The following is a 22877-nucleotide window of genomic DNA, read 5'->3' on the forward strand; positions in this document are numbered from 1 at the left end:
AGCTGCTGAAGGATGATTCACTCCGGTTGTAGCCAAGCAGTCTGTCCAACAAAACGCACAGCAGTTTTCAGCAGGAAGACGGCTTTAACAGAACCCCGCTGGCTCAGGTGACCCCCTTTTTGAGCCCGTGGAAGCCAAACCACACCAGCAGTGCTGTTACGGGCATTTAGGGAGGCTAACGCACAATACGAGGAATAATTCAAGTTTTAATCGCACTACAGGGAGCAGGAAAAGAAAGCGGAACCAAAGCAGGGAGCTGGTGGTGTTTGTTCATTTAATTTATTGGAGGTCGGCGTAGAGTTTGTCGATCTGTGGCTGGAAGAGCGATTTGAGCTCGGCTCTCTTGGCCTTCAGTGTGGGAGTTAACAGACCGTTCTCAATTGTGAACTGATCTGGATGGAGGTACAAGTCTTTGACCTGCACGAGAGAAATAGATTGTAAAAAAAAAAAAGAAAAAGAAAAAGCTGCAGAAGGAATTTGAAATAACTTACTGAGTGACTGACTGACAAAACAAGAATGTGGGCATAAGAAGAAAAGGGGGAATGGCGGGAAATCAACACATTTGTGATAGAAAAGAAATGCTCATTTTGAACCACTAGAGGGAGGACTAAGCCAGGAAAGATGGCACAACTTACTGAAATTCTTACTGATTTTCATTATTTAGTTTTACTGGGCGAGTTCACGAGGAGCTCTTACCTGCTCGAAAGATTTGAGTCCGGCGTCTTTACCCAGTTTGGTCATGTCTGAAAGAATCGCCTTCTTAACCTCCTGTAATGAAAGATCACCGTTTAAGGCTTTCCAATAAGCAATTCTTTAGCTGAAAAACAACCCAATACTGCTCTACTTTTGAATATTTAATTAGATTTGCAGACGTGGGTCTGTATGAGTTTTACAGTGAGCACACAAGACCAGGCCAACTGGCTTCCATGAGTGTTAATGACCGAGTTTACTGCAGATATTCTTTTGCAGGCTTTCTTGGGTCACTACAAACTCTCAGGGTTCATTTCCTACCGAGTTATTGAAAAGAACAGTTCGTCGGCACACTGATGAAAAGAGACATTACTGTGTTTTTGCAGAGGTCTTCGATGGAGCCTCGGCAGCCCAGACTCGCAGCGAAATCCGGCAGGACCTCAGGATCAGGGACCACGATGGCGACCAGGCAGGACTACAGAGAGAAAGCAGCTTATTATTACAAAGCATGCATCTACCGTGTGTGTATGTAGACGGACTGATGACGCAGAATCGAACACACCTGTAAACTGTCCCCGTGCACAAACACCTGGGCCACCGGTCCACTGCGCACGTACACATTCTCAATCTTCTCTGGCGCGATGTACTCCCCCTGAGACAGCTTGAAGATGTTCTTCTTCCGGTCGATGATCTTCAGAACTCCACTCTGCCAACAGAAACCATTTCACTGTATCTTTGCAGTTTCCTCATGTCTCACTGATAATCTCATTTATTTGTTTACAGAAGTGACTTAAAAAAAACAAAAAAAAAAAAACAGTTGAGTTGTTACAATCACCAACAAACTTTTGGGGAATGCATTCATTTTCTTTCCTGACGAGTCATTTCAGATGATTTATCATGTCTGGTCAGAACCACTAGACGCCCTAGATTACACGCTTCAGCTTCCTTGTTTAATTACTGCTAAATCCAAAATGTGAAACAGGGAAAGCTGTGGCTTCCCTCTCCCCCCCTGAGAACAAAGATGTTGTCTTCCAAGGAAATGGAGACTAATGATCATTAAAGAAAGACAAAAATCATCTGTTTTGCAAATCTCCAACACTTTGATTGTACTTGATATCCTTTTTTTAAGCATTTAACAGCCATCAGGCTGCATCCACAAACATCATGCATGTGGTGCAGAGGCGGCGCTTGTGGTTGCATTTATTCAGCCGGTGGCAACACTGAATGGGTCTTTGACTCATTCCCATGAACGGTGAAGGGAAAAAATATATATCTTTTCTTACTGGAAGCCACTTTCCGATATCCCCAGTGTGGAGCCAACCGTCTTTGTCTAAGGTTTCTGCAGTTTTTTCTGGGTCTTTCAAATAGCCCTTGAACACATTTCTTCCTTTGATACAGACCTGAAAAAGTCAAAAACAAGACATGAGCAGTTTAAAAGTGAATGTCTACAATTTAAAGGTGCTGAAACATTAACAAACTAAACCATAATATCTTTAGCCTGCCAAGTTTGTTTAAGCAGCTTTAATACATGACAAAACTGCTAAAAAACCATAAAGGAAGTAGATGAGGATCCTTATTCCTCCATAACTGGCCTCAGAATCACATTAAAGTTTTCTGCAGCAGCTAAGTTTTCCAGTAATAGCTCTTCATCTGTGAACAGACTGCAGACAGGAAGGGCAAAAGGCCAATTCAGAATGTGTTCATGGGGTCAGTTTATCTAAACTGGCCCCAAAGCTTTAAAGAAAATAGATCAATATTGCCCACAAACAAATCAACCTGATAAAATTAAAAGGTACATTTCATTCTTTCTATTAGACAAAGCACATAATATTTAATATAGATGAGCCTGTCCACTTGTGTTTAAGCACTTTGGCTTCATTGTTCGACCTGTTGAATTAACAAACTTACCTCTCCTTCACCATTTGAAGCAAAGTAGTTCATTTCTTCAACATCCACCAGCTTCACAATATTACAGGGCAGGGGCACTCCGACATGTCCTGAGGTCAAAAAGGTCACCGTCAACTCCTGAAGCCAGCTGGGCTCATTTAACACGACACGTCTGAACTACGTACCTGCAGAGGCGTCTCCAGGCATGGAGAAGGTGCAGCCGGCCGTGGACTCAGTTTGGCCGTACGCCTCAAAGATCTAAAAAGCAACAGCGTGAATGAGATCAGTGCGACCGGGTTATCATGACAACATGAAGCAATCGGCATCAGATGGTTGTCGTTGTGCAACCGGCCAATACCCAAACAAGCACTACTCTAAGAGTTCACTGCGGTGCAGATATACAACTGAATCAGAAAGCGAGCCAACACCTTTAAAACCTCCTAGATCATTCAATAACAAATGTTTTTTTGTTTCTTACCTGACAACCCAGAGAAGCTCTCAGGAAGTTGAGCACGGAGGGAGATATGGGAGCAGCTCCGGTCACCATGACCCGCACACGGCCCCCCAAGGACTCCTACAGTCAAGGTGAGGCACCTTTATTTTTTCATTCGAGTCACATCGTCTGCATTTGCTGGAACAGAGGAGGTACCTGGACTTTGTGGAAGATGAGCTTGTCCCATATGCTGTTGCTCCTGATGATGCCCTCCTTGACTTCAGCGTATTTCCTTTCCACAGCAAAGTTCAGAAGCCATTTCTTGAATGGCGTCTTGGCGCCACTTTGGACCTAGATACCAAAAATAAAATAAAAAACAGTTGTCTGAAATGACAAAACTAGAAGTTTTGAGTTGATGTTCAAAGCAGAACGACAGACGAGGACTCTGCGTCTACTAACCTTGTCGTAAACACGGTTGAGAAGCCGAGGAACTACAGGGAAGATGGTGGGCTGCAGGGTTTTCATGTCGTCCGGCAGCAGCCTGATGTCTCCCTGGAAGAATCCCACCTTAGCCCCTGCACTGTACAGCACCGTCTGCAAGATGACACGAAAAGACAATCAAACGGCACATTTACAGGCGAGGATCGGAAACACACCGTCCTCATGTGATCCAGTTCTCACCTGGACGACTCTCTCAAACATGTGAGCCAGAGGCAGGAATGAAATGCTGACATCCTCAGTAGTGGGAACGACTGATGTCTGTGGAGCAGAAAGACTCTTAGACCAAAAGAAGAAGTCCACTTACAGTGAAATTTACAAACACAGAAGGCAGGTCCAGGTACCTCAAAGCTCTTGATCACACCCGCAGCATCGGAAACCACATTTTCATGGGTCAGCATCGCTCCTTTGGGATCTCCTGAGAGCACGACAAACATTTTGACCATCAGCTTTACAAATTGATTAACAGGTAAAACCTCAGAAACACAAGAGCGGTGTGTCGGAAAGAATCAACACGGATGCCAAGTTTTATGTCGGTACTTCGAATATTTAAAACTTGCAAACGTCATCCCAGAGTGCATCCTCAGGGGAGTACAAGTTTCCCCCCTGATTTGTCAGCTCACTCTGGAGTCACTTTTGTTTAAGTGAAGCCCCTTTCCCCTCTCCTTTAATCTAAAAAAGTAATAAAATGGAAATGATTAAAAAAAATAATACCTGTTGTGCCGCTGGTGAAGCAAATAATGCTGAGGTCTTCTGGCTTTGGTGGCTGTTGGGACATTAAGTCAGCACCATCAGAACAACATGCACCTTAAACCTCCTAAGAAGGGATTATATGGAGATATTACAAACTTAACTTACAATTGGCTTCAGGAAATGACTCTTCCCCAGAGCCTGGGAAAAAAAAAAAAAAAGACCAAACATGTTTCTAATAATGTTTATGCTGGCAGTTTGGAAATAAAGTCAATTGTTCTGAGAATGACGCCAGTGAGAAATGAGTCACCGGCGACCGCCGCTCAGCGTGGCGTTACCTCCACATCCTGCATGGACACGATGTCCACCCCACACTGGGCTCCCCTCTCCACCAGCTGGGGGTCAAAAGGGTCCATGAGGACGATGGTTTTCAGGACGGGACTCTGGCCATTCTCCCGGTTCTGCAGCAGGGTTTCTGCTTTCTTTTGATTGTCGCAGAGCACAGCGGTGATATCCGCTGAAAGATAAAACGGTCAAATTTGTGGTGCTTTTATGAGTCAGTTTGTGTCAACACTGTCGTATTTCACTTTCGATTTATAGCGCAACTAACAGAATTTATGAAAACCAGACCTGTGACGGTCATAAACAATTCTGAGGTGATCAGATAGAAGAAGAAGAGAAAAAAAAAAAAAAAAAGAGTGTAATAAATAAGAGATTAGAGCCCGGTTCGTACAAATCCCTTTGGGGACCAACCAGTTCCTGGACTTTGGCCTGGCTCTGCAATTAGCAGCATTAAAAGTGAGAGAGAAGCTCCAATTACCTCGGTCGATAATGAACACGAGGGCCTCGGGGCCCAGGGTGTCGTACAGGGGGACCGCTACCATGGAGTAGGTGTAGCAGGCCAGCTCACCGATAATCCACTGCCAACAACAAAGTTACAGCAACAAGGCCGAGCTGACAATGAGATGGGTTCAATGGAAAGTGCAAGATTTCACTTACTTCAGGTCTGTTTTGGGCGAAGATGCCGATAAACGTTTCCTGGCCCGACTTCAGTCCTCTGTGAATCAGGCCCGAGCCGAAGAGCTCGGCTCTGTCGGACACCTTCATCGGGAGGACGTGAAGCCAGAAGTCAGCAGACAGTCATTTTGTCTACGCTTAGTGAAGGTGCGGGAGGTTTTACCTGTTTGTACTTCAGCCACTGGTACGGTCGGCCTGGTTTTCTGTAGCCCAAACACTGTCCATTACCTGCGAACAGAACCGACCATCAGGACCTTCATTTGTAGGACTGCTTCAACTCTCAGCGACGAAATTAAACTTCTTTCACAAAACATCAGATTGCTAACGGGTCTGCTCTTTAAATATGAGGCTACAGCAAGAGGGCCATCATTAGCATGCCATAAAGACAGGAAGTAGAAGCTATAAAGTTTAATGGTTTACTATCTGATCTCTAAATCGCACAAATGACACTAAAATACAAACGTAACTCTGCAAAGGGGACTGAGGCATCACAGCTGCATTAAAATCATCGTGAACGCAGCATGAACAGGTGGCGTCAGGTGGTGCTGGTTCAAGCTGCTGCATTCAGTTTTCCAACACAAACACAAAAAGTCATAATCATTCACGTTGTTTCATTGGAGCTTCAGTGTTCATCTGGGTATAAAGATGAAGTCTTAAAAGTTTTAGCTGTTTTTACTTTGACGGACTTGTTAGTCTTCTGACATCTACTGGCAACACAAAAGAGTGTGAATCCTCAAAGATGAGGTCAAATATGCTCCAATTTAAATCAAATGGCAAAAAGTGATAAGAGTTTTCATAGTTTGAGGAAGTAATGAACGCCTTCGTCACCTGAAACTCTCAGCCCCCTCATGAACACCTCATAGATGGTCTTGGTGTCTTCGTAGAGGTACGAGATCAGGTTGTTGTTGCCCTCCAGCAGAGCGGACTTCCTGGCTCCATCCTGATGGCGATGAGCAGAGCCGGGAAATACGAGTCACTGGTCATTTAGTTTTCCTAGCCCTCGTGAAAATGCTCTTCAGTAATTAATTTTTTACCTTGATGCCCACAGTTTGGTGTTTGAGGTTGGTGGGGCTGCGGAGTGGACTGGGTCGAGTGTTGAGGTAGAACAGGGTGGCCGCCGCCAAGGCGAACAAGGAGATGATGGCCGGGGTCGGCAGAGGGTAGAACAGCACCTGGAGGAGGAACTCCATGGTCTCCCAGCCTGACGGGATGCAGAGAAATGACAAATTAGAGTCCAGCCGAGCGTCATCTTATCTAAGACACACTGTCGAGTCCTGTTACGCAAGCCAGACCGCCTCATCACGGCTCCTTACATTTCATCACAATAACTTCAGGTCAAAGTCAACACGACTTGTGCAACAGATATTCACAATCACTTAAGATAGTCCAAGAGAGAGAGTCCAACTTCTGAAGACTCACAATAACGTCAGTCAATACCTACATGTATGTACTGAGTGTGTGTATTGATAATGATAGTGGCCTTAACATGACGTCTGAACCTCTGTTCATCTGAGACAAACAGCTTCAAGGCATTAGATTATTCTTCCTAAGCCTAAAACGTGTTCTTGACCTTTGACACACTGGTCACGAACATGAGGTCAAAGGAAATTATTTTATGATCTCACACTCCACTCATTGAGGAAAAAAAAAAAAAAAAGAAAGAAAGAAATGACACAACATGTTAATTGTTAAACTTAAGTAGTCGTCATCCCAACTACAACCTATATATATATATATATATATAGATATATATATATATAAAAACACACACACACAGAGTTTATAATAGCAATATCTTAGCTGCGTTGTTTGCGTTACGTTACCTGTTGTCAGTGCTCTCAGATTCCTCTGAGCTCAGGTGTGTTGGTCTGTCTGCACAGCAGATCCTCTCCTGCAGCTCTGAAAGACAACGCACTCAATGAAAACTTTAAATGGGGGGAAAAAAAAAAAAGTCCAACAGCTATCATGAACCTTTGAACCTTGACCATCATCACTTCCACTGGTAAAAAAATAAATTAAAAAAACACAACACACAAGCACAGAAATGATCTTGGCTGGTCTTCATAATATTACAGTGTATATTTCACAATATACTACGCTGGTCCAGTTTTTTTTTTCCTGCCAACCAATAAAATGCCTTTGATTTCAGCTCAGGCAGATAAACGTCACTTTATCTGAGGCAACATTAGAAAAGATCAAGATGCTGAAACACGGAAAAGGGCAATAATCTTATCAGCAGTATGATGTGGTAGATTAAACAAAGAAATCTCACAATCTCAAGGACCAGTCTCTGATCTAATTCAGTCCTTCACCATCCAGGATCTTCAAGTTTATCCCCAAGTTTGTCTCTCAGTATCAGCTATAAATGCATTTCTCAGTAAAGAGACATTAATGTTAACAGGATGAATCTCTACTGAAGCTACAACATCTTCTGTTAGTTATTCAATTCTTTAAATAACCTGAAAGAAAGCAAAAAACAAACAAAAGGTGCTTTAATAAACCTCATTATGTTATATTAAAGAAAATGTCATTTTCCATTTATTCATTTTTTGCAACAAACCTTTTGTGTTGAGGCTGTTAGTTGATATTTAGCAGGAGGAAGCAACAGCTCCTCACTCTGATTCAGACAAAAGCAACAACAGCAGCTTTAAGGACAAACAGCTCAGTGTATTGATTTGAGTAGCCGCTCATTTTCTGCAGACTCTCATTTATTTTAAAGTAAAAAAAACTGTGGTTGATTCTGCCGGACAGCGAGACGAAGGTAAAGCTTCATTAGAGGAGGATTTGAGCAGTTACCTTGTGGGATTAGCAGCAGCAGTGCTTTGGGACCGAGCTGAGCTGAGCTGAGCTGAGCCGAGCCGAGCTGAGCCGAGCCAGCCAGCCAAACTCCCCTCCCCTCGGGAGAAAGGGAAGCCAGAGCCAACAACACCTTTGGTCATTAGCACCTTTAAACTACACACAGGTGTGAGCAACTTCTCTGCACTGAGCAAGGCCCGGCCTGCCAGGAACCAGCATCCTCTGGTCCCTGCAGACAGGACAACCCACAGCAGCACTCTCACTGTGATTTTGACTTTCTTAATTAAATCAGCTGCTATTATTTCAATAAAATAACCCCCCGCCCCTTCCTGGTGTGTGTTCCTGTTATACATTAAAGGCCATCATGAACTTTGATACAGGATTTATGAGCCACAACTGGCACCTTTGATATTTAAAGATCTGTGACTTGATAAGAAATCAATCAGTGATTTATCACAATAATTCCGACTTAATTTTATCAGATGATTGCTAAACAATGACCACAGAGCAAAAGGTGCATGTGAGTCAGTAAAAAATTTTATAGTGAAAGTTTTCAGTGTTCTGTCTTGAAAATTTTTCTTTTTCAAATAATTTGAAACAATTTTTGGGCTCAGTTTTGTCACGGATTTTGTCACTAATCTAAAAACCAAATGGATGCATTTTGCAGACATAAAATCACCTAAATGCGCCAAAAGTTAGAAAAGGTAAATAAGAACAGAACAGAAATGGAGAGTTAGAAAATATCTATTCATATTCATATAAATGACACACTAGAAAAGGAGAATGATGGATTTAATTTGTGCCTCCCTCATATTCACAGTGTCTCCTCCCTCCACAACTACCCCGCATCCCCGAGGCAGTTGGGTATTTAAGCCCTGAAGCGTCGAGCATCCGAGAGGATGAGAGGGATGTTGAGGGTGGCGTGTGTTTCCGGCTTTGGCCTCAGGTTGGGGCTCCACCTCATGCTCGTGTTGACCGCCGTTAACGGCAGCACGAACGGGTCTCACAAGGTGCTGGTGGGCTTCCAGGCTCCCTGGAACGTGTCGTTCCCCTTCAGCGCCCTGCGGCTGGGCTCGGCCCTGCAGATAGCCGTGGACAAGGTGAACTCCAACCCCTCCCTCCTGGGGAACTACAGTCTGGACTTCGTCTACTTGGACACGGACTGTAATCCCAAAGTCTCCCTGGGAGGATTCATCCAGCAGGTGTGGAAAGAGAAGGTGTCGGCGCTCTTCGGTCCAGCGTGTCCAGCAGAGGCCGAGGTACGAATTCCTGTGACGTGTTTTGATTTCTGTTCCCGCCCTGATTATCTAAATCTCATAAATCTGGTTTATTCAGTTTTTGTTTTCAGGTGTGAAGCACCTTCTGATTAAAACTGTTGTTGAACCTTATTGTGTGACACAACAAAAGAACAAACACCCATCGAGGGGCTTATCACGTGGCTGTAGTTTGAATGTTTTACTCTCCCTGTTGAATGACAGTGATGGAACATATCAAAGCCTCCGAGCTGATGTGTCACAGTAAATGATTTATCTGAGCCATCTGGTTGCAGACAACAGTAACGATGTAAAATGTGATTCTTTTGTGTTTTTATCTGAGCTACCACCATCGTGAAGAACGCTGTTTAAATCAGAATATTGTAAAGTAAACTTTAAAGTGAAGCTGAGCTGATTCCAGCTGCGTCTTAGGTCACTGGTCTCATCGCATCCACGTGGAACATCCCCATGTTCAGCTTTGTGGGACAATCGTCCAAAATGGACAACAACATCATCTACGACTCGTACATCAAAGTCGTGCCTCCTCTCAAAAGAAGCTCCGAGGTCCTGGTGAAGACTCTGGAGTTCTTTGGGTGGAACCACGTGGCGATGATCGGAGGCGGGCTGGACTCTAACACCTGGGACAGAGTGGACGCTCTGTGGAAGACGGTGGAGGATCCACTGAGAGCCAATTTCAGGCTGACCGCAGCGGTCCAGTTCGACACCAGCGATCCTCAGCTCCTTCGTCAAAACGTTAAGTACATCTCGACGGTCGCCAGAGGTAGGAAAAGGATTTCTACGAGTTTATGTTTTCAGGCCGAACACGCTATCTGAGCAAAGTCTTTTATCGGAATTACATTTTGGTACACAAAGTTCAAAGGTCAGGGTCACTGTGACCTCACAAAAAAAGAAGAAATTTCTACAAATTTGGCACCAACGTCAACCTGAGTCTAACAGAGAGACTGATTTGACTTTGGCGACCAAAGGTCAAAGGTCAAGGTCACACTGACCTCACCAAAGGAATCCCCTTAAATTTGGCACAGACGATCAGCCAGTGAAGGTGAAGGTCACTCTGACGGCACAAAAAACCCTTTTTAGACTCAACCCCAGACGGCGGATTTGGCCCGAGCCTCTGTGGTTTCCTCTGACTCGCCCTCTGTTCCTTCAGTGATCGTGGTGCTGTCGAACAAAGAGGACTCGATGGCCCTGCTGCTGGAGGCGGCACGTCAGGGCCTGATGAACGGCGACTACGTCTTCTTCCTGGTGCAGCATTTTGAGGTCAGTGGCAGCGTGGTGAGTAAAAACTTGAAAACACAAGGGGCAGGACAAAGACATTCGAATGGCTGTGTGTCGTAGGGACACACTTTGTGCTCTTAAAACGCTGATCTTGTGAAAGGGGTCTTAAAGTTGGTGCATGAAGAAGACGTGGAAATAAAGAGAATAAAGTTCCTGGTTATTATCTTCCAAATCACTTTGTTAATCTGTTTTGCGTGTGCATTAAATGCATCTTTCTCCTCAGCAGGATAACTTGTGGAAATACGCCCTGAACATAGACCAAGCTGGCATGAAAGCGTTCAACATGGCCTTCATCATCGCCCAGAAATCCTACGAAGGCTACGAGTATCACAACTTCTTTGAGCAGGTTTATGAGCGGCTGAGAGGACACCCGTTCAGGAGCAACCTGACGTCGCAGAGAGAAGTAAACACCAGAGACAGTCGCATCTGTGGCAAATCAATTATCGTAACACAAACATTACCACCCGGTACACAATTCATCTCTGCGATTTCAGGTGAGCGCCTACGCCACCTACCTGCATGACGCCGTCCTTCTTTACGCAATGGGACTGAAGGAAGTCCTCAAAGACGGGAAAGATCCGCATGACGGCCGGGAGCTGCTGCAGAGACTGAAAAATAAAAACACCATCCGGTTTTATGGTTGGTAGCTGGATTAATGCTACACAACGCAAACACACACTTTCTTTTTTTCTAGTCTAGAGTTCTGGTTTTTCTTATTAGCTTTGAAAGTCAATTTATTTTTAATACAGCGCCAATTAGGTTGAACCACGGAGAGTTCTTCTGATTAATGATAGTAAATCTATTAGCGGGATCAAGACCTGGAGTCACTTTACTTCAGTGGCACATTTTTGTGCGACCAGGCCCAGAAGTGGATTATTTTATCAATAAAACTCTATTGTCAGGTGCTGAGGAGTCTCAAATCAAAGTTTTTGCAGTCAAATTGCATTGTGGGTAATGTAGGCAACAAGTTTTGATATGAGTAATCTGTCATAAGACAATCTGGCTTATTAAACATGCATTAAAGAGGCAGTTCACCTTTTTAGTAATAATCTGATAATCCAAAGAACTCACTCTCACCAGTTTTCATGGTGGGACTAATTCATTGACAGAAAGTTGATGCAGGTCTGTCAAACTAAAGCTTGTTGGTGTAACTGGTTTTCATCCCAGGTGCTTCAGGACTGGTCCACTTCGACCAGGACGGGGAGAGAAATCTGGACTATTCCCTTTATGACCTGCAGCACACAGGAGACACCACCAAGTTTGTGCCCATTCTCCATTTTGACAGTCACACCAAAAACATCCGGTAACACTTTCATACATTAAAAAATATGTTTTTATTAATGTTTTTTAGATTTGATGACATTTGTATTATTATATAATGACCCGACAGGCCAACGTCCCAGTTTGCTTCTGTGGTTTGGCCCAAAGGTCGACCTCCTGATAAACCAGAATGTGGCTTCAACAACGAGCTATGTGAATGGTTGACCAACGGTAAAGAAGTCAGAAATGCTCCATTTTTAAACCAAGACCACCTGTAAAAACTCCCGCCAAGCTAACCGCCTTGATTATTTGATTCTTAGAAATCACCCTGCTGGCCCTGCTGGTGACTTTACCCGTGGTGGGTGTGCTGGCGGTGTTGGGCATCGGCATCCTCCTCCAGCAGAAGTTCCAGCTCCAGACGAGGCTCGACGACTCCTGCTGGTGGCTCATCAACTACAGCGACATCGCCGTCATCAGAGAGCCCTTGGTACGAACGACGGCCGTGTTTCCTGGTCGCAACAAGAAGACGCTCGTGTTCACAGTGTGTTTGTGTCTCACGCAGGCCATTCAGGGTTTATCTCTCAGCACCACAAACAGCCAGAGCGGCAGCGGAGGCTCCCAGACTAACTTCTCCAACAACAGCTACGGCCTGAAGGACAAGGCGGGGAAGGAGCACGTCTATACCACCATCGGGCTCTTCCAGGTACCAGAGTTAGTTAAAGTTTAGACTCTACAGATTCTTCCAAACACTGAAGATCTATCTGATACTAAAGAGCCATCAAACCAGTATCAGATATAACAACATGGAGACGTTATTTTAAGGCAGCAGGTCTCAGGTAAAATGATTACAGGTCCAGGCAAAAAAGTTTACATGTTTTTAAAATTATTCTGCGACAGAACGTCCTTCTGCCTGATGTGTTTAATTTCTATACAGGGAAATCATGTGGCCATCAAGTACCTGAAGAACCACGCTAGCTGTAATTTCCAGAAGCCTTCGATCATCACAGAGTTCAATCTGGTAAAGTTTCTTTTTTTTTAATCAGTATTTTCTTATTATTACTCAACAATTGTAAAACTCCAGCTGCAACATATCTATTTAAACAGAAAACCTAATAAAATGTTCAGCTGAACAAATCTGAACAATCTGTCTCCGGTGATGTTTTGTGCCTAATCATGGTTACTTCTTTAAGACAGATGAAAGAGATGAAACATGAGAACTTGGTGCAGTTTTTTGGTGTTTGCATTGAACCACCAAACGTCTGCTTGGTCACCCAGTACTGCAAGAAAGGCAGCCTGAAGGTCAGTGTCACCGCAGAAGATACTTTTCAAATCAAATGCTCTTTTACATCTTTTTACTCTAACTGTTTGAAAAACCTGACTTTGCATCATGTCTTCCACTTGTTATTTTCCCCGCAGGATATTTTAAAGGGTTCAGATGTTGAGCTGGACGGGATGTTTAAACTCTCTTTTGCTTATGACATTGTCAATGTGAGTCAATTCATCCACGCATTAGTTCAATTCATTCACACAACTACATGGAGTAGTCACCATGACCTTGGAGACAATCAAGTCTTATGAAAATAGTAATAAATAATTATTTAATTATTATTTTTATTTTGAATTCAAATTTTTTGTTGGACTGATATTCTGTAAAATGCCCATCATGATTGTTTTTAATTTTGAAACTCAGAAAATGTTAATGTTTATGTACGAACCAGGGAATGGAGTTTATTCATAAAAGTAACCTGAAATTTCACGGGAACCTAAAACCCAGCACATGTCTGGTGGACAGTCGACTCCAGATCAAGCTCTCTGGCTTCGGCCTGTGGGAGTTCAGGAACAAGATGGGCGCTCTGGACAACCCAAACTATGAAGGTCGGTGGGTGGAGCCACATATTTGTGGAGAGATGTATGTTTCACCTTAAATGTATTTGTGTTTATGAGTATCACAGCATGACGATGCCAAAGGTTTGTTGTTGTAGATCTGTACTGGACGGCCCCGGAGTTCTTGAGGGAAGGCAACGTGGCCAACGGGATGCCCAAAGGGACGCCCAAAGGTGACGTCTACAGCTTCGCCATCATACTGTGGGAGCTCATGTACGACTCAAAGGCTGGACCGTACCACAACTTCAACCTGGAGCCCAAAGGTGAACCATCAGGGGGTATAGCTCAGCGGTAGAGCGTTTGACTGCAGATCAAGAGGTCTCTGGTTCAATTCCAGATGCCCCCTCTGTCAGAGTTGATTGAAATCACGTGATGGAAATGTCTCCCTTTAGGTAAAAACATGACAATTCCTGATGAGATCAGATTCTGAGCTCTTAACAGAAATAACTGTAGACATGTTAACTGTCTTTAAATGTCCACATCACTTTCCCTTTTTCAGCTAATGAAGCTCATCTGTTGTTTTTCAGGCAACTATGAATTTTTTTTATTTCTCACCTTTAGAAGCCATTTTTAATCTTCCTTGTGTGTCTACGTCTTTTTGTCTTATTGTTTCCTTTCTGTGTGAATGACAGACCATTGAATTTCCCTCAGGATACATAAAGTGTCTATCCATCTATTTTTTTTATTGCAATGCTTTGAATATTTTTGCCTTTTGCTGCGTGTTTTGTCCAGAGATAACTCGGCAGTTGCGGATGCCTTTTCAAGGGGAAGCCCTCCGCCCGGCGCTGTCAGAGCAGCTGTGTGATGAAAACATCAACGCGCTGCTGAAGGTCTGCTGGAGCGAGAACCCCGACCATCGGCCCCCGTTTGGGTTGATACGGAGACGGCTGCGGGACAGCAGTCCAGAGAGGTCAGGCTCAGGACGTTTCTGTGTCTTATCTAAAATATTGACAGGAAGTAAATAGTTCTTCCTCGTTTTGAGAATAATCACAAGGTTTCCTGCAAACTAACAAACAGACTCAGACTTCATGGAGTTGATGACGATTGTCTTTGCTGTAGTCATGCAAATATACTTGATAACATGGTGGAGAAGTTGGAGAAATATGCAAATCACTTGGAGGAGGTGGTGGAGGAGAGGACCAATCAGCTCACGGCAGAGAAGGCCCGAGCAGACAAGCTCCTGTCAAGCATGTTACCGAGGTACCACCACAGCAAAGCGCCTCAAATCCATCATTAGGAAAAACATTGAATGGGTTTCCCGCCCAAAGTAGACTACCTCACTTTTACCTCAACGGTCGCAGGTACATCGCAGATCAACTGATGGCTGGGAAGTCGGTGGAGCCACGAAGTTACGACAAGGTGACCATTTTCTTCTCCGACATCGTGGGTTTCACGTCCATGTGCTCCGTCAGCTCGGCCTTGGAGGTGGTCACCTTCCTCAACGACCTTTACAGCCTCTTCGACGAAATCATCAAGATGTACGATGTCTACAAAGTAAGTAGAAAGGACACTTAGAGGAGTCTGTTATGTGCTCCAAAAAAACCAAAAACAAAACTCCATGCTGAGCTTGTCAGTGCGATAAACATGTGTTTTGAAGGAGTAGATTGTTATTTTGGTAAAAATTGACATTTGCCAGCTTTCACCTCAAGAATATGATACTAACCAGCAGCTAATTAGATTAGCTTAGCCTTAACCCCGCTAACCTCCCCCTGCCCTCATGTTGCAGAATCTGCAAGTAAAAACAGGATCAGAAAATCTACCATCAACACATTCAAAGCTCATTTAAATAAAAAAAATGTTAAAAGAAAACATCCAAATCTGAAAATGAGTGGCGAAGAAACAGTCAAGCTAACAAATGATCAACTGATGAGATAGAGTTAGCTTAGCTTCACGGCTTGATGCTAAGCTAACATCCTCTTGAGTTAAGCTTTATTTTTATTTTATTTTATTTCATTTTACATATCTTTATTTTTCTTATTGGTATTAAAGTGATATTAATCTTTCTCTGAATTTTCCCGCTTCCTCATTTCTTTTCGAGGTGGAAACGATCGGTGACGCCTATATGGTTGCCAGCGGTCTGCCCATCAGCAACGGCAACAAGCACGCGTTGGAGATATCCACCATGGCTCTACATTTCCTGAGCGCCATCAAGGTCTTCAAAATCCGCCACATGCCTACTGAGAGTCTGGCGATCCGCATTGGGATACATTCCGGTAAAACCTATGTATAAAAATCAACGACAGCAACCAACAGACGTAAACATCTAAATATTGCACTGTCATGACTTGGTTGGGAGGAAGATCTCAGTTGGATTTCAATCTGTGTCCTGTAGGTCCGGTGGTCGCCGGAGTTGTCGGCACCACGATGCCTCGCTACTGTCTGTTTGGAGACACGGTCAACATGGCTTCTCGGATGGAGAGTAACAGCCTACGTGAGTGAAGCAACGACTTTCACTTTAAGATCACCAGTCATGAACTTCGATGTGATCACCCAGCATGAGGTTGATGGTTTTAGTTTTTATTGAAACATCTTTGGATGGACTGTGACAAGTGAGAAGCAGCTCTGTGTGTTTTTCACAGCCCTGAAGATTCACATATCTCAGTGCACTGCAGAGATTCTGATCCAGGCTGGAATCTTTGAGCTGGAGGAAAGAGGAGAAATTGAAATGAAGGTGATTTACGGCTACAGCTCCACAGTTTATACTAGATGTAGGACCCCGTGTGTTGAATTTTGTGTGTTTGTGTCCCCGGCAGGGTAAAGGGCATCATAAGACCTACTGGCTGCTGAGCAAGAAGTTCTTTAATCCTCCTCTTGACACTCACAGCTCTCCACCAGCTGACAGTTGCAAACTACAGACAGAGGTACAGTCAGAAATAAGAGAAGCTGCGGAGTCTAGAAAAACACAAGTCACTTTTTTGGAATGTGCTGCTACATACAAATTAATATTTTGACCTGTTCGCTTCTAATCTCTGCACAAGAAACCAGGAGCATCCAGAGCTGCTGAGAAAAAGGCCCATAAAACAAAAGCTCACATGATGGAGAACCTGATTCCAGTGCAGACCTGAAGAACAAGACCATGTTCAAGACCAGTTTGGGGTGAATTAGCAGGATTGTCTGTGGATAGATCTCAAGAAAAGTGAATTGAATACAAAAGTCAGAGAACGCGACACAAAAAAAAGAGTCTAGATTAAAACTAAAATGACTGCCAAAAGAAGCTGAAGATACTTTTTTTATTTTAAACGATCTGAATCATTATTTAAACCTAATTGTCCGATGAATTGACTAAATCATAGCTTTCCTGTGCAATATTATGTTTTATTTTTCAGTAACCACTAAGCCCAGTTAAGAAATTTGAATGAAGCTTGTGACGGTTTATGAATGCTGCACTTAGTTTCAAAATATATAGAAAAAATCAAAAATGAACACACACACACAAAAAAAAACCAACCCTTTAGAATAATTTCTTAAAGCGGCTTGAGTGAATGAATGAAGTGTATTAATGTGAGGAAAAATTATCTATATATGACCAGAAACATTTCAGTTTCAGTGAAATATAAATATATAATAATTTTACTTGACTGTGTTTGTTGTGATGTTGTGAGAAATGATATCTTCGTTCTAATCACCACAAGGGGGTGAATACATAATTTACAGCAAAAGGGAAACATATAAGGACAATATAGTTTTAATTTTCAACAGATATTTATTGGAGGAAATGAAATAATGCCTGCAACCTCAAAAACATCATCCACAGGTTCAATAATTCTGCTGATTATAAATGAGATAATGTACGTGGGTGAAGACTGATCGTACGCTCCCTGAGTCCCACTGACAGCGTCTTTACATCAATGACAAGTGTGTGGAGGAAAGAAATGTTTGTCTTTACTATATTCTTCCTCCATTTACTGCAGCCCAACACGTGTTAAACAGGACGACCAGCAGGATGAACAGCGAGGTGCCTGCGAAGTGAGGGGAAGAAGAAATGACAGCGGATCAACAACTGTTTTTGTTATAATGTCAAATTCAGAAATTCTTCTTACATTGGAGGATTTTATAGACTGAATATATTTAAATTTTACATTTTTAAAGCCAAGAAATTCCAAATTTCATTTCATGTCTACTGAAAAGAATTGAATTGAGCATTATATGAATAAATTAAATACCAATAACTGGGCCAAACTCATTTTTATCACAGTTACTGCATCAAACTGATTTACCTGCTGTGTGCCCATGATTGGAAGATCCATTGCCTGTTAAGAGACGAAGACAATAACATGCATCATGCAACACAATCGTCAGCACAAGTTGCTTTTTATTTATTTATGTATTTGCATAGTTAAAGAAGTATTAAGATCTTTTTTGCAGTATGCAAACACGATGGACTTCACCTTTAATGTGTAACTCAGCGGTCAGGACCCCCCCACTTGGATCTGCCTCAGACGACAAACCTCTCACGGAGCAGGGAGCCTTCAGCAAACACACACAGAAAAAAGTAACGACAAAAGTAATCTGGTTAACAAAGTCTATAGTTTTCTATTTAGTTTATTCTTCACGTCACTGGCTCAGCTTTAATACCTGACGATCTTCGCCTCCCTCTAATGGGAGACATTTGGACATCAGAATAGGAAATGCATGAGTGTAAATAATCAGATGATGATTACTGAATTTCATTTAGCTGCTTTTGCTTTCAGGCTCACTGTCATCACTGACTGGGACTCTTGAACTGAACAGAGCCATTGTTAAATGTTATTAGTACCACCTGTGTCTCTCCCACTACATCCAGTCAAACTGTCTGCCACCTTTTGGAAAAGAAGAATAAATGGGAACATATTTCAGCGCTTTAATGTTTAGAGGTTTTGTACTCACTGGCTGACACACGAGCCGTTCTCCGTCACAGACCTGGACCTCACAGTGAAGCCAGACGGTCGACACTTTCTCCAGGCGTTGGAAGCGGAACGAGTTGAACTTGAACATGGAGCGACTGTCTTTGGCGTTTTCAAAAATAGTCACAGTGCTGTCGGAGGAGCAGCTGTCGGAAAACACCCGTTATTTCCACCAACACGGAGAACAAGTGGGATACAATGCCGTGGATCTCAACTGTCTTTGAATTCAATCAGTCATCACTTTACAGTAAGAATAAACAAAAAGTAAACATCACACATTAGATAAAAAGGTAAAGTGTAAACAACCAAACCATAAACTATTTAAAATCCTTTATTATAAAGTGAAACCAGTTAATTTGCTCGTTCTTATGGATCTACCTGTTAATGATGAGACTCCACCTCTTCCTGTCTGTTGAATAAGGAGTGGGGGTGGCCCAGCAGTTGTTTATTACAACTTTGAATCTGAGCAGTAAATAATAAACATAAATTAAAAGATGTGAGTGAATACAGCCTTCAACACAGCAAAACGATCTGACACACCTGTTACTTAGTCCTTTTGCTTCGATGCCAATGAAAACTTCAGAGCCGATCTCAGAGGTGTCGATCACATAAGGAGCGTCCTTGGCGTAGAGGAACTTTGAATTCTAGAAGATATATGAGTTCTTTCTTTGTTTGGTGCATCTGGAGCCCAAACACTAGTAAACTACAGCTTCATCTGCACAGCATTTAATATAAAAGATCTAAAAGTAGCTCCGCTGCATGAAAGCTCACAAAAAGGCTTCCTCTGGAGAAAATGACTCCGTCAGCCGTTACTCACCGTGAACACGTTCATAGACAACTGTGACCTAAAAGTGCCTAAACTCCCGTTGTTCACAAAAACTGTAGCCACTCTGGAAAAAGCAGAGGGTTTAGTAAAAACGCTGCAAGTCATTGGGTCAGAATGCAAATGTCACGCACACAGTGACGGCAGCCGCCTCGCGTCCCGCACCGATGCTTACCTTTGGCTGAAGACGGCGTTATTCACCAGGTAGGCCGCTCGGTACATGCAGCTGAAGGTGTAGTTGACCGGCTGGTTTCTGACCGTGAGCGACGTGTCGTTGGACACAATGGAGTTGTAGAAAATGTACTTAGGGTCTTTGCCGGGCATGAACTGTGAAATCAACGACAGGGAGGAACATGAACATGGAGTTTCCCTTCATGTTCCAGCGGAGGAAAATGGAATTTGCGTTGCGCTTCAAGCTTTGAAAAAATGATATTTTTCAGCAGCATCCTGTCTTTGGAGCCAATGTTCTGGTTTCTCTGGGTACCCCACAGATGTTACTGTGAGCGGTTTTTACGGGAACTTCTTTAAATGGAAGAAATATTCCAGATGAAAGTTGATGACAGTGCGGCCTTTGGATTATCCAGAGTTAAAGGGGAAAAGGGGACCAGCCAGAAATTTAGAAATGCAGACATCAAAAACCCTCCAGGGAGTCTCCATTAATTTTATCATAATCATAGATAGTTCAACATCTGGATTCAAAAAGTCATTGAGTTTTATGAGATGGAGCAAATTAAGGCTCCAAACAGGCAAATTGATTGATGAGATGTTTCCTTAAAGGTCACATATCAAACCTGGAGAGCAAATTAGGGAAAAAGGGAACATATCCCAGTGTCTTTTATTTTTAAATGCTTATTAAAGCCACTTTTGATTTGGATTTGGATTACAGCGACAGGTTGTACAGATGTGCTCCAGCTAAAACCTTTTGACACTATCTGCTTCTCATCTCATCTGCCTATTATAACTCATCATCACACTGTTTCTCAAGAAGGTTGGACGGTCCTCTGTCTCTCTGAGATGTGATTTGTAGACATATTTGTTTATTTACAAGGCTTTTATTGGAAAGTCCTCAGATCCGGTTTACACTTAATGCTGTTTTAAAACATCCACCTGGATCTCACTACAAAACACTTAATCCAACCCGACCATGCAATTTCTATTTGTACCAAGTTAGTTTCAAAACAAAATGAAATAAAGACGCCGTGAGTCAAAGCACCCATATTCAGTTAATTATATTCAATTACATTACAGGAGGAAATGTATTTTCCAAAAATAAGCTCTTATAAGCTCTCTCCACACAGCCAGGAGTATAATTCATGTATTTATTTAGTTTGTTATTATTAGCCTGGCAGGACCTTAGTGTCCTCTGTGGTAGTTATGGAAGACAGGGAGTCTGATTATGGAAAGACGGCGCTGTTCCATTCACACCCGTTGTGTTGAGGCAGAGACAGAAACCTCTGGAGGAGCTAAAAACTTGGATGAAAGAATAAAACTGAATTGACCCGTTAATAGCCGAGCTCACCTCAGACTGTGTGCCGCAGTACGAGTGGTTTTTAGGGGTCAGGTCTGGGATGGTGAAGCGATAGTATCCCGGGCTGTGGATCCCGGTGTAGCAGACACCACCTAGGGACAACTGGTCGATCTCCCAGCCGTAAGGACACTCTGGGACGTTTGCAATGATGGCATTGGGGAAACATGACACCATAACATAGTCTGAAACACGACAAAAATATAGAGAAAGTGAACAATGTGCTGTCGCCTGGCTTATTATTTTTATTAATACTCCTTAAATATTCCTATTTTATCCACTCTTTTCCTGTGTGCTCCTCCATAATGCACATCTACTGCTTCAGGCAAATAAATCAATGTTGTTGCTCCTGATCTTTACCCCTTTTATTCCCCTTGCAGCGTTTTTGTGCAATTTTTCTTTATCTGAGTCAAGATAACAATCACTGTGCTTGACTTGATTTAATATTAGACCAGTCAAACTCTCGATGAACTTCACAAATGATTGCTGAGAATGTGTGGGACCTACAGGGTCTGTTTTTTTATATGGTAACATGGTGCAAACCTATAAAGCACATGCTAACCTTGATAAACAGAGTTATTACCTGCTTTTTGGGGAGAGCAGGTCCACGCAACAGGCAGCAGAAATAACAGAGCACCAAGACAGGCCATAGTGTGACGCTGCAGAGAGATGAAAGAGTTAGGAAGGAGGCAGGATTTAAGGATAGCGACATATAACGACATAATTAAAACTCACCTGAGAGGACAGAAACACACTGATCTGATCTGCTGTCAGAGGATCCTCATGGCTCGTCAGCAGTGACTCTACCACTCAAAAGTTGACAACTTGAGGGGGCATTTTATACTGTCACAGGTAAGGGGTAATCAACTCTCCCCTACCCCCCCACCCAGGGTGGTTTAAGAGCTCTATTGTGGGGCCGTTCACAAAAGCTCTCTGTGCTGCTCAGACATTGACTTTCAAATGACCAGCGTCTCACAGGATTATCTCAGACTGCTTAAATCACATTTTCGAGGGATGTGCTCACCAGAAATCCTCCCAACACAGTTGTCAGATGTGTAATTACAAACTGGGGAAAAGACAGGAGGTCTGTTATAAAATAAATAAAATGTAAAAAAAATCCCACCAGGAATTGCTGATCTTAGCACTTTTTTTTAACCTAGTAGGCCAGGCTCTTTATGCTAAGCTAAATTAGACAGCCTCCATCTACATGTGGCCTCTATTTAGTGGACCGCAGGTGAGGTGGCACCAATCTTTCCATCTAACATTGCGAGATGTTAAACTTTCCCTGCAGCCAATAAAACCCTCGAGAATTTAACAGGAGACACATGTAAATGTGTTGCCACATCGCTTGAACAGCCGGACCTGTTTGTCTTTGTCTTCTGGGCCAAAGAAGACAAACCTCTCAGAAACAGAGAACCATTTAAGAAGCTGAACAGCACCGACACGTATGGATGCCTTCAAAATGTGATGCTGGCTCAGATAAGAGCAAATAGTCAAACCAGTGTCCTTAAAAGATGATAGGACTCAGTAATATTAGGATTCTCACGGTCTTCAATATCACGTTTGTTTGGTCAGCCTGTCATGTGTGAAATGTGTGTTTGTAATAGTTTCACTCTCTTTAGGTTTGCTGCGATGATTGAAACAATTTCTAATGTCAAAGTTTGTCTTCTGTTAAATCAAATGTAAATGAGCTGCTGGAATTAGTTCCAGATAAAGGCATAAACATCGCTCAAGTTTCAAATCTCTCTTGATGAAGTTCACAGCATCAAATACCTTACTTGAGAAGACTTAATGGTAAGAGCTGTAAAACGATAGCAAAGAGGGTAGACACTAATGTCCTTCACAGGACAATTCATCCAGCAACTGAAGGGGCAAAGTGTAGCCGATTAGCATCTGAATGGCGCACCGGGGGAATCGGTGAGGGGCAGTCCGAGGAAGATAC

At 43.0% G+C, this 22877-nt stretch overlaps 3 protein-coding genes and 1 non-coding gene across 5 annotated transcripts; 2 read left to right on the plus strand and 2 right to left on the minus strand.

Moving 5' to 3' along the window:
• Positions 1–191: 191 nt before the first annotated feature.
• On the minus strand, positions 192–6405 carry acsl5 (acyl-CoA synthetase long chain family member 5). Of its 2 annotated transcripts, XM_029527348.1 has the most exons (20): positions 6250–6405; positions 6044–6155; positions 5379–5443; positions 5198–5299; positions 5019–5118; positions 4537–4715; positions 4367–4399; positions 4223–4274; positions 3853–3926; positions 3692–3769; positions 3470–3604; positions 3227–3361; positions 3056–3151; positions 2763–2835; positions 2599–2687; positions 1974–2090; positions 1253–1396; positions 1064–1165; positions 697–768; positions 192–417 (listed from the first exon to the last, which is right to left on the minus strand). In XM_029527348.1, exons 1-20 carry the CDS (start codon positions 6403–6405, stop codon positions 280–282), a joined length of 2052 nt encoding a protein of 683 aa, XP_029383208.1. In that variant the 3' UTR covers positions 192–279. The 2 variants fall into 2 exon arrangements, with proteins under 2 accessions (XP_029383208.1, XP_029383210.1); XM_029527350.1 differs by lacking the exons at positions 5198–5299; positions 6250–6405 and having other exon boundaries at positions 6044–6080.
• Positions 6406–8910: 2505 nt separating this feature from the next.
• On the plus strand, positions 8911–17678 carry gucy2g (guanylate cyclase 2g). The gene is made up of 23 exons (XM_029528355.1): positions 8911–9270; positions 9697–10045; positions 10433–10542; positions 10787–10963; positions 11055–11199; positions 11728–11863; positions 11951–12051; positions 12141–12307; positions 12383–12523; positions 12755–12838; positions 13015–13119; positions 13237–13308; positions 13539–13695; positions 13803–13967; positions 14437–14614; positions 14764–14904; positions 15006–15198; positions 15743–15917; positions 16037–16135; positions 16284–16375; positions 16458–16565; positions 16683–16800; positions 17616–17678. Exons 1-22 carry the CDS (start codon positions 8911–8913, stop codon positions 16767–16769), a joined length of 3342 nt encoding a protein of 1113 aa, XP_029384215.1. The 3' UTR covers positions 16770–16800; positions 17616–17678.
• trnac-gca (transfer RNA cysteine (anticodon GCA)) lies at positions 13979–14050 on the plus strand. The gene has a single exon. It is a non-coding gene; the product is annotated as a tRNA-Cys (tRNA).
• tectb (tectorin beta) lies at positions 17590–21585 on the minus strand. Its single transcript, XM_029527981.1, has 9 exons — positions 21519–21585; positions 20930–21120; positions 19586–19737; positions 19405–19477; positions 19128–19231; positions 18966–19049; positions 18571–18733; positions 18093–18171; positions 17590–17663 (listed from the first exon to the last, which is right to left on the minus strand). The coding sequence occupies exons 1-9, from the start codon at positions 21583–21585 to the stop codon at positions 17590–17592; spliced, it is 987 nt and encodes a 328-aa protein (XP_029383841.1).
• Between the last annotated feature and the right edge of the window lie 1292 nt (positions 21586–22877).

The sequence above is a fragment of the Echeneis naucrates genome, chromosome 19 (assembly GCF_900963305.1).
Source record: "Echeneis naucrates chromosome 19, fEcheNa1.1, whole genome shotgun sequence".
Taxonomy (NCBI): domain Eukaryota; kingdom Metazoa; phylum Chordata; class Actinopteri; order Carangiformes; family Echeneidae; genus Echeneis; species Echeneis naucrates.

Bases quoted from the DNA above. Each gene is read 5' to 3' on its own strand.
- gucy2g (XM_029528355.1), top strand. From the start codon at position 8,911: ATGAGAGGGATGTTGAGGGTGGCGTGTGTTTCCGGCTTTGGCCTCAGG. The intron at 15,918-16,036 runs GTAAAACCTATG...TGTGTCCTGTAG, and splicing joins CCGCATTGGGATACATTCCG to GTCCGGTGGTCGCCGGAGTT. The intron at 16,136-16,283 runs GTGAGTGAAGCA...TGTTTTTCACAG, and splicing joins GATGGAGAGTAACAGCCTAC to CCCTGAAGATTCACATATCT.
- tectb (XM_029527981.1), bottom strand. From the start codon at position 21,585: ATGGCCTGTCTTGGTGCTCTGTTATTTCTGCTGCCTGTTGCGTGGACC. The intron at 19,738-20,929 runs GTGAGCTCGGCT...TTGATTTCACAG, and splicing joins ACTGCGGCACACAGTCTGAG to TTCATGCCCGGCAAAGACCC. The intron at 19,050-19,127 runs GTGTGTCAGATC...TTTACTGCTCAG, and splicing joins GCAAAAGGACTAAGTAACAG to ATTCAAAGTTGTAATAAACA.
- acsl5 (XM_029527348.1), bottom strand. From the start codon at position 6,405: ATGGAGTTCCTCCTCCAGGTGCTGTTCTACCCTCTGCCGACCCCGGCC. The intron at 6,156-6,249 runs GTAAAAAATTAA...CATCGCCATCAG, and splicing joins ACCAAACTGTGGGCATCAAG to GATGGAGCCAGGAAGTCCGC. The intron at 769-1,063 runs GTAATGTCTCTT...CTTTCATTACAG, and splicing joins AAGACCTCTGCAAAAACACA to GAGGTTAAGAAGGCGATTCT.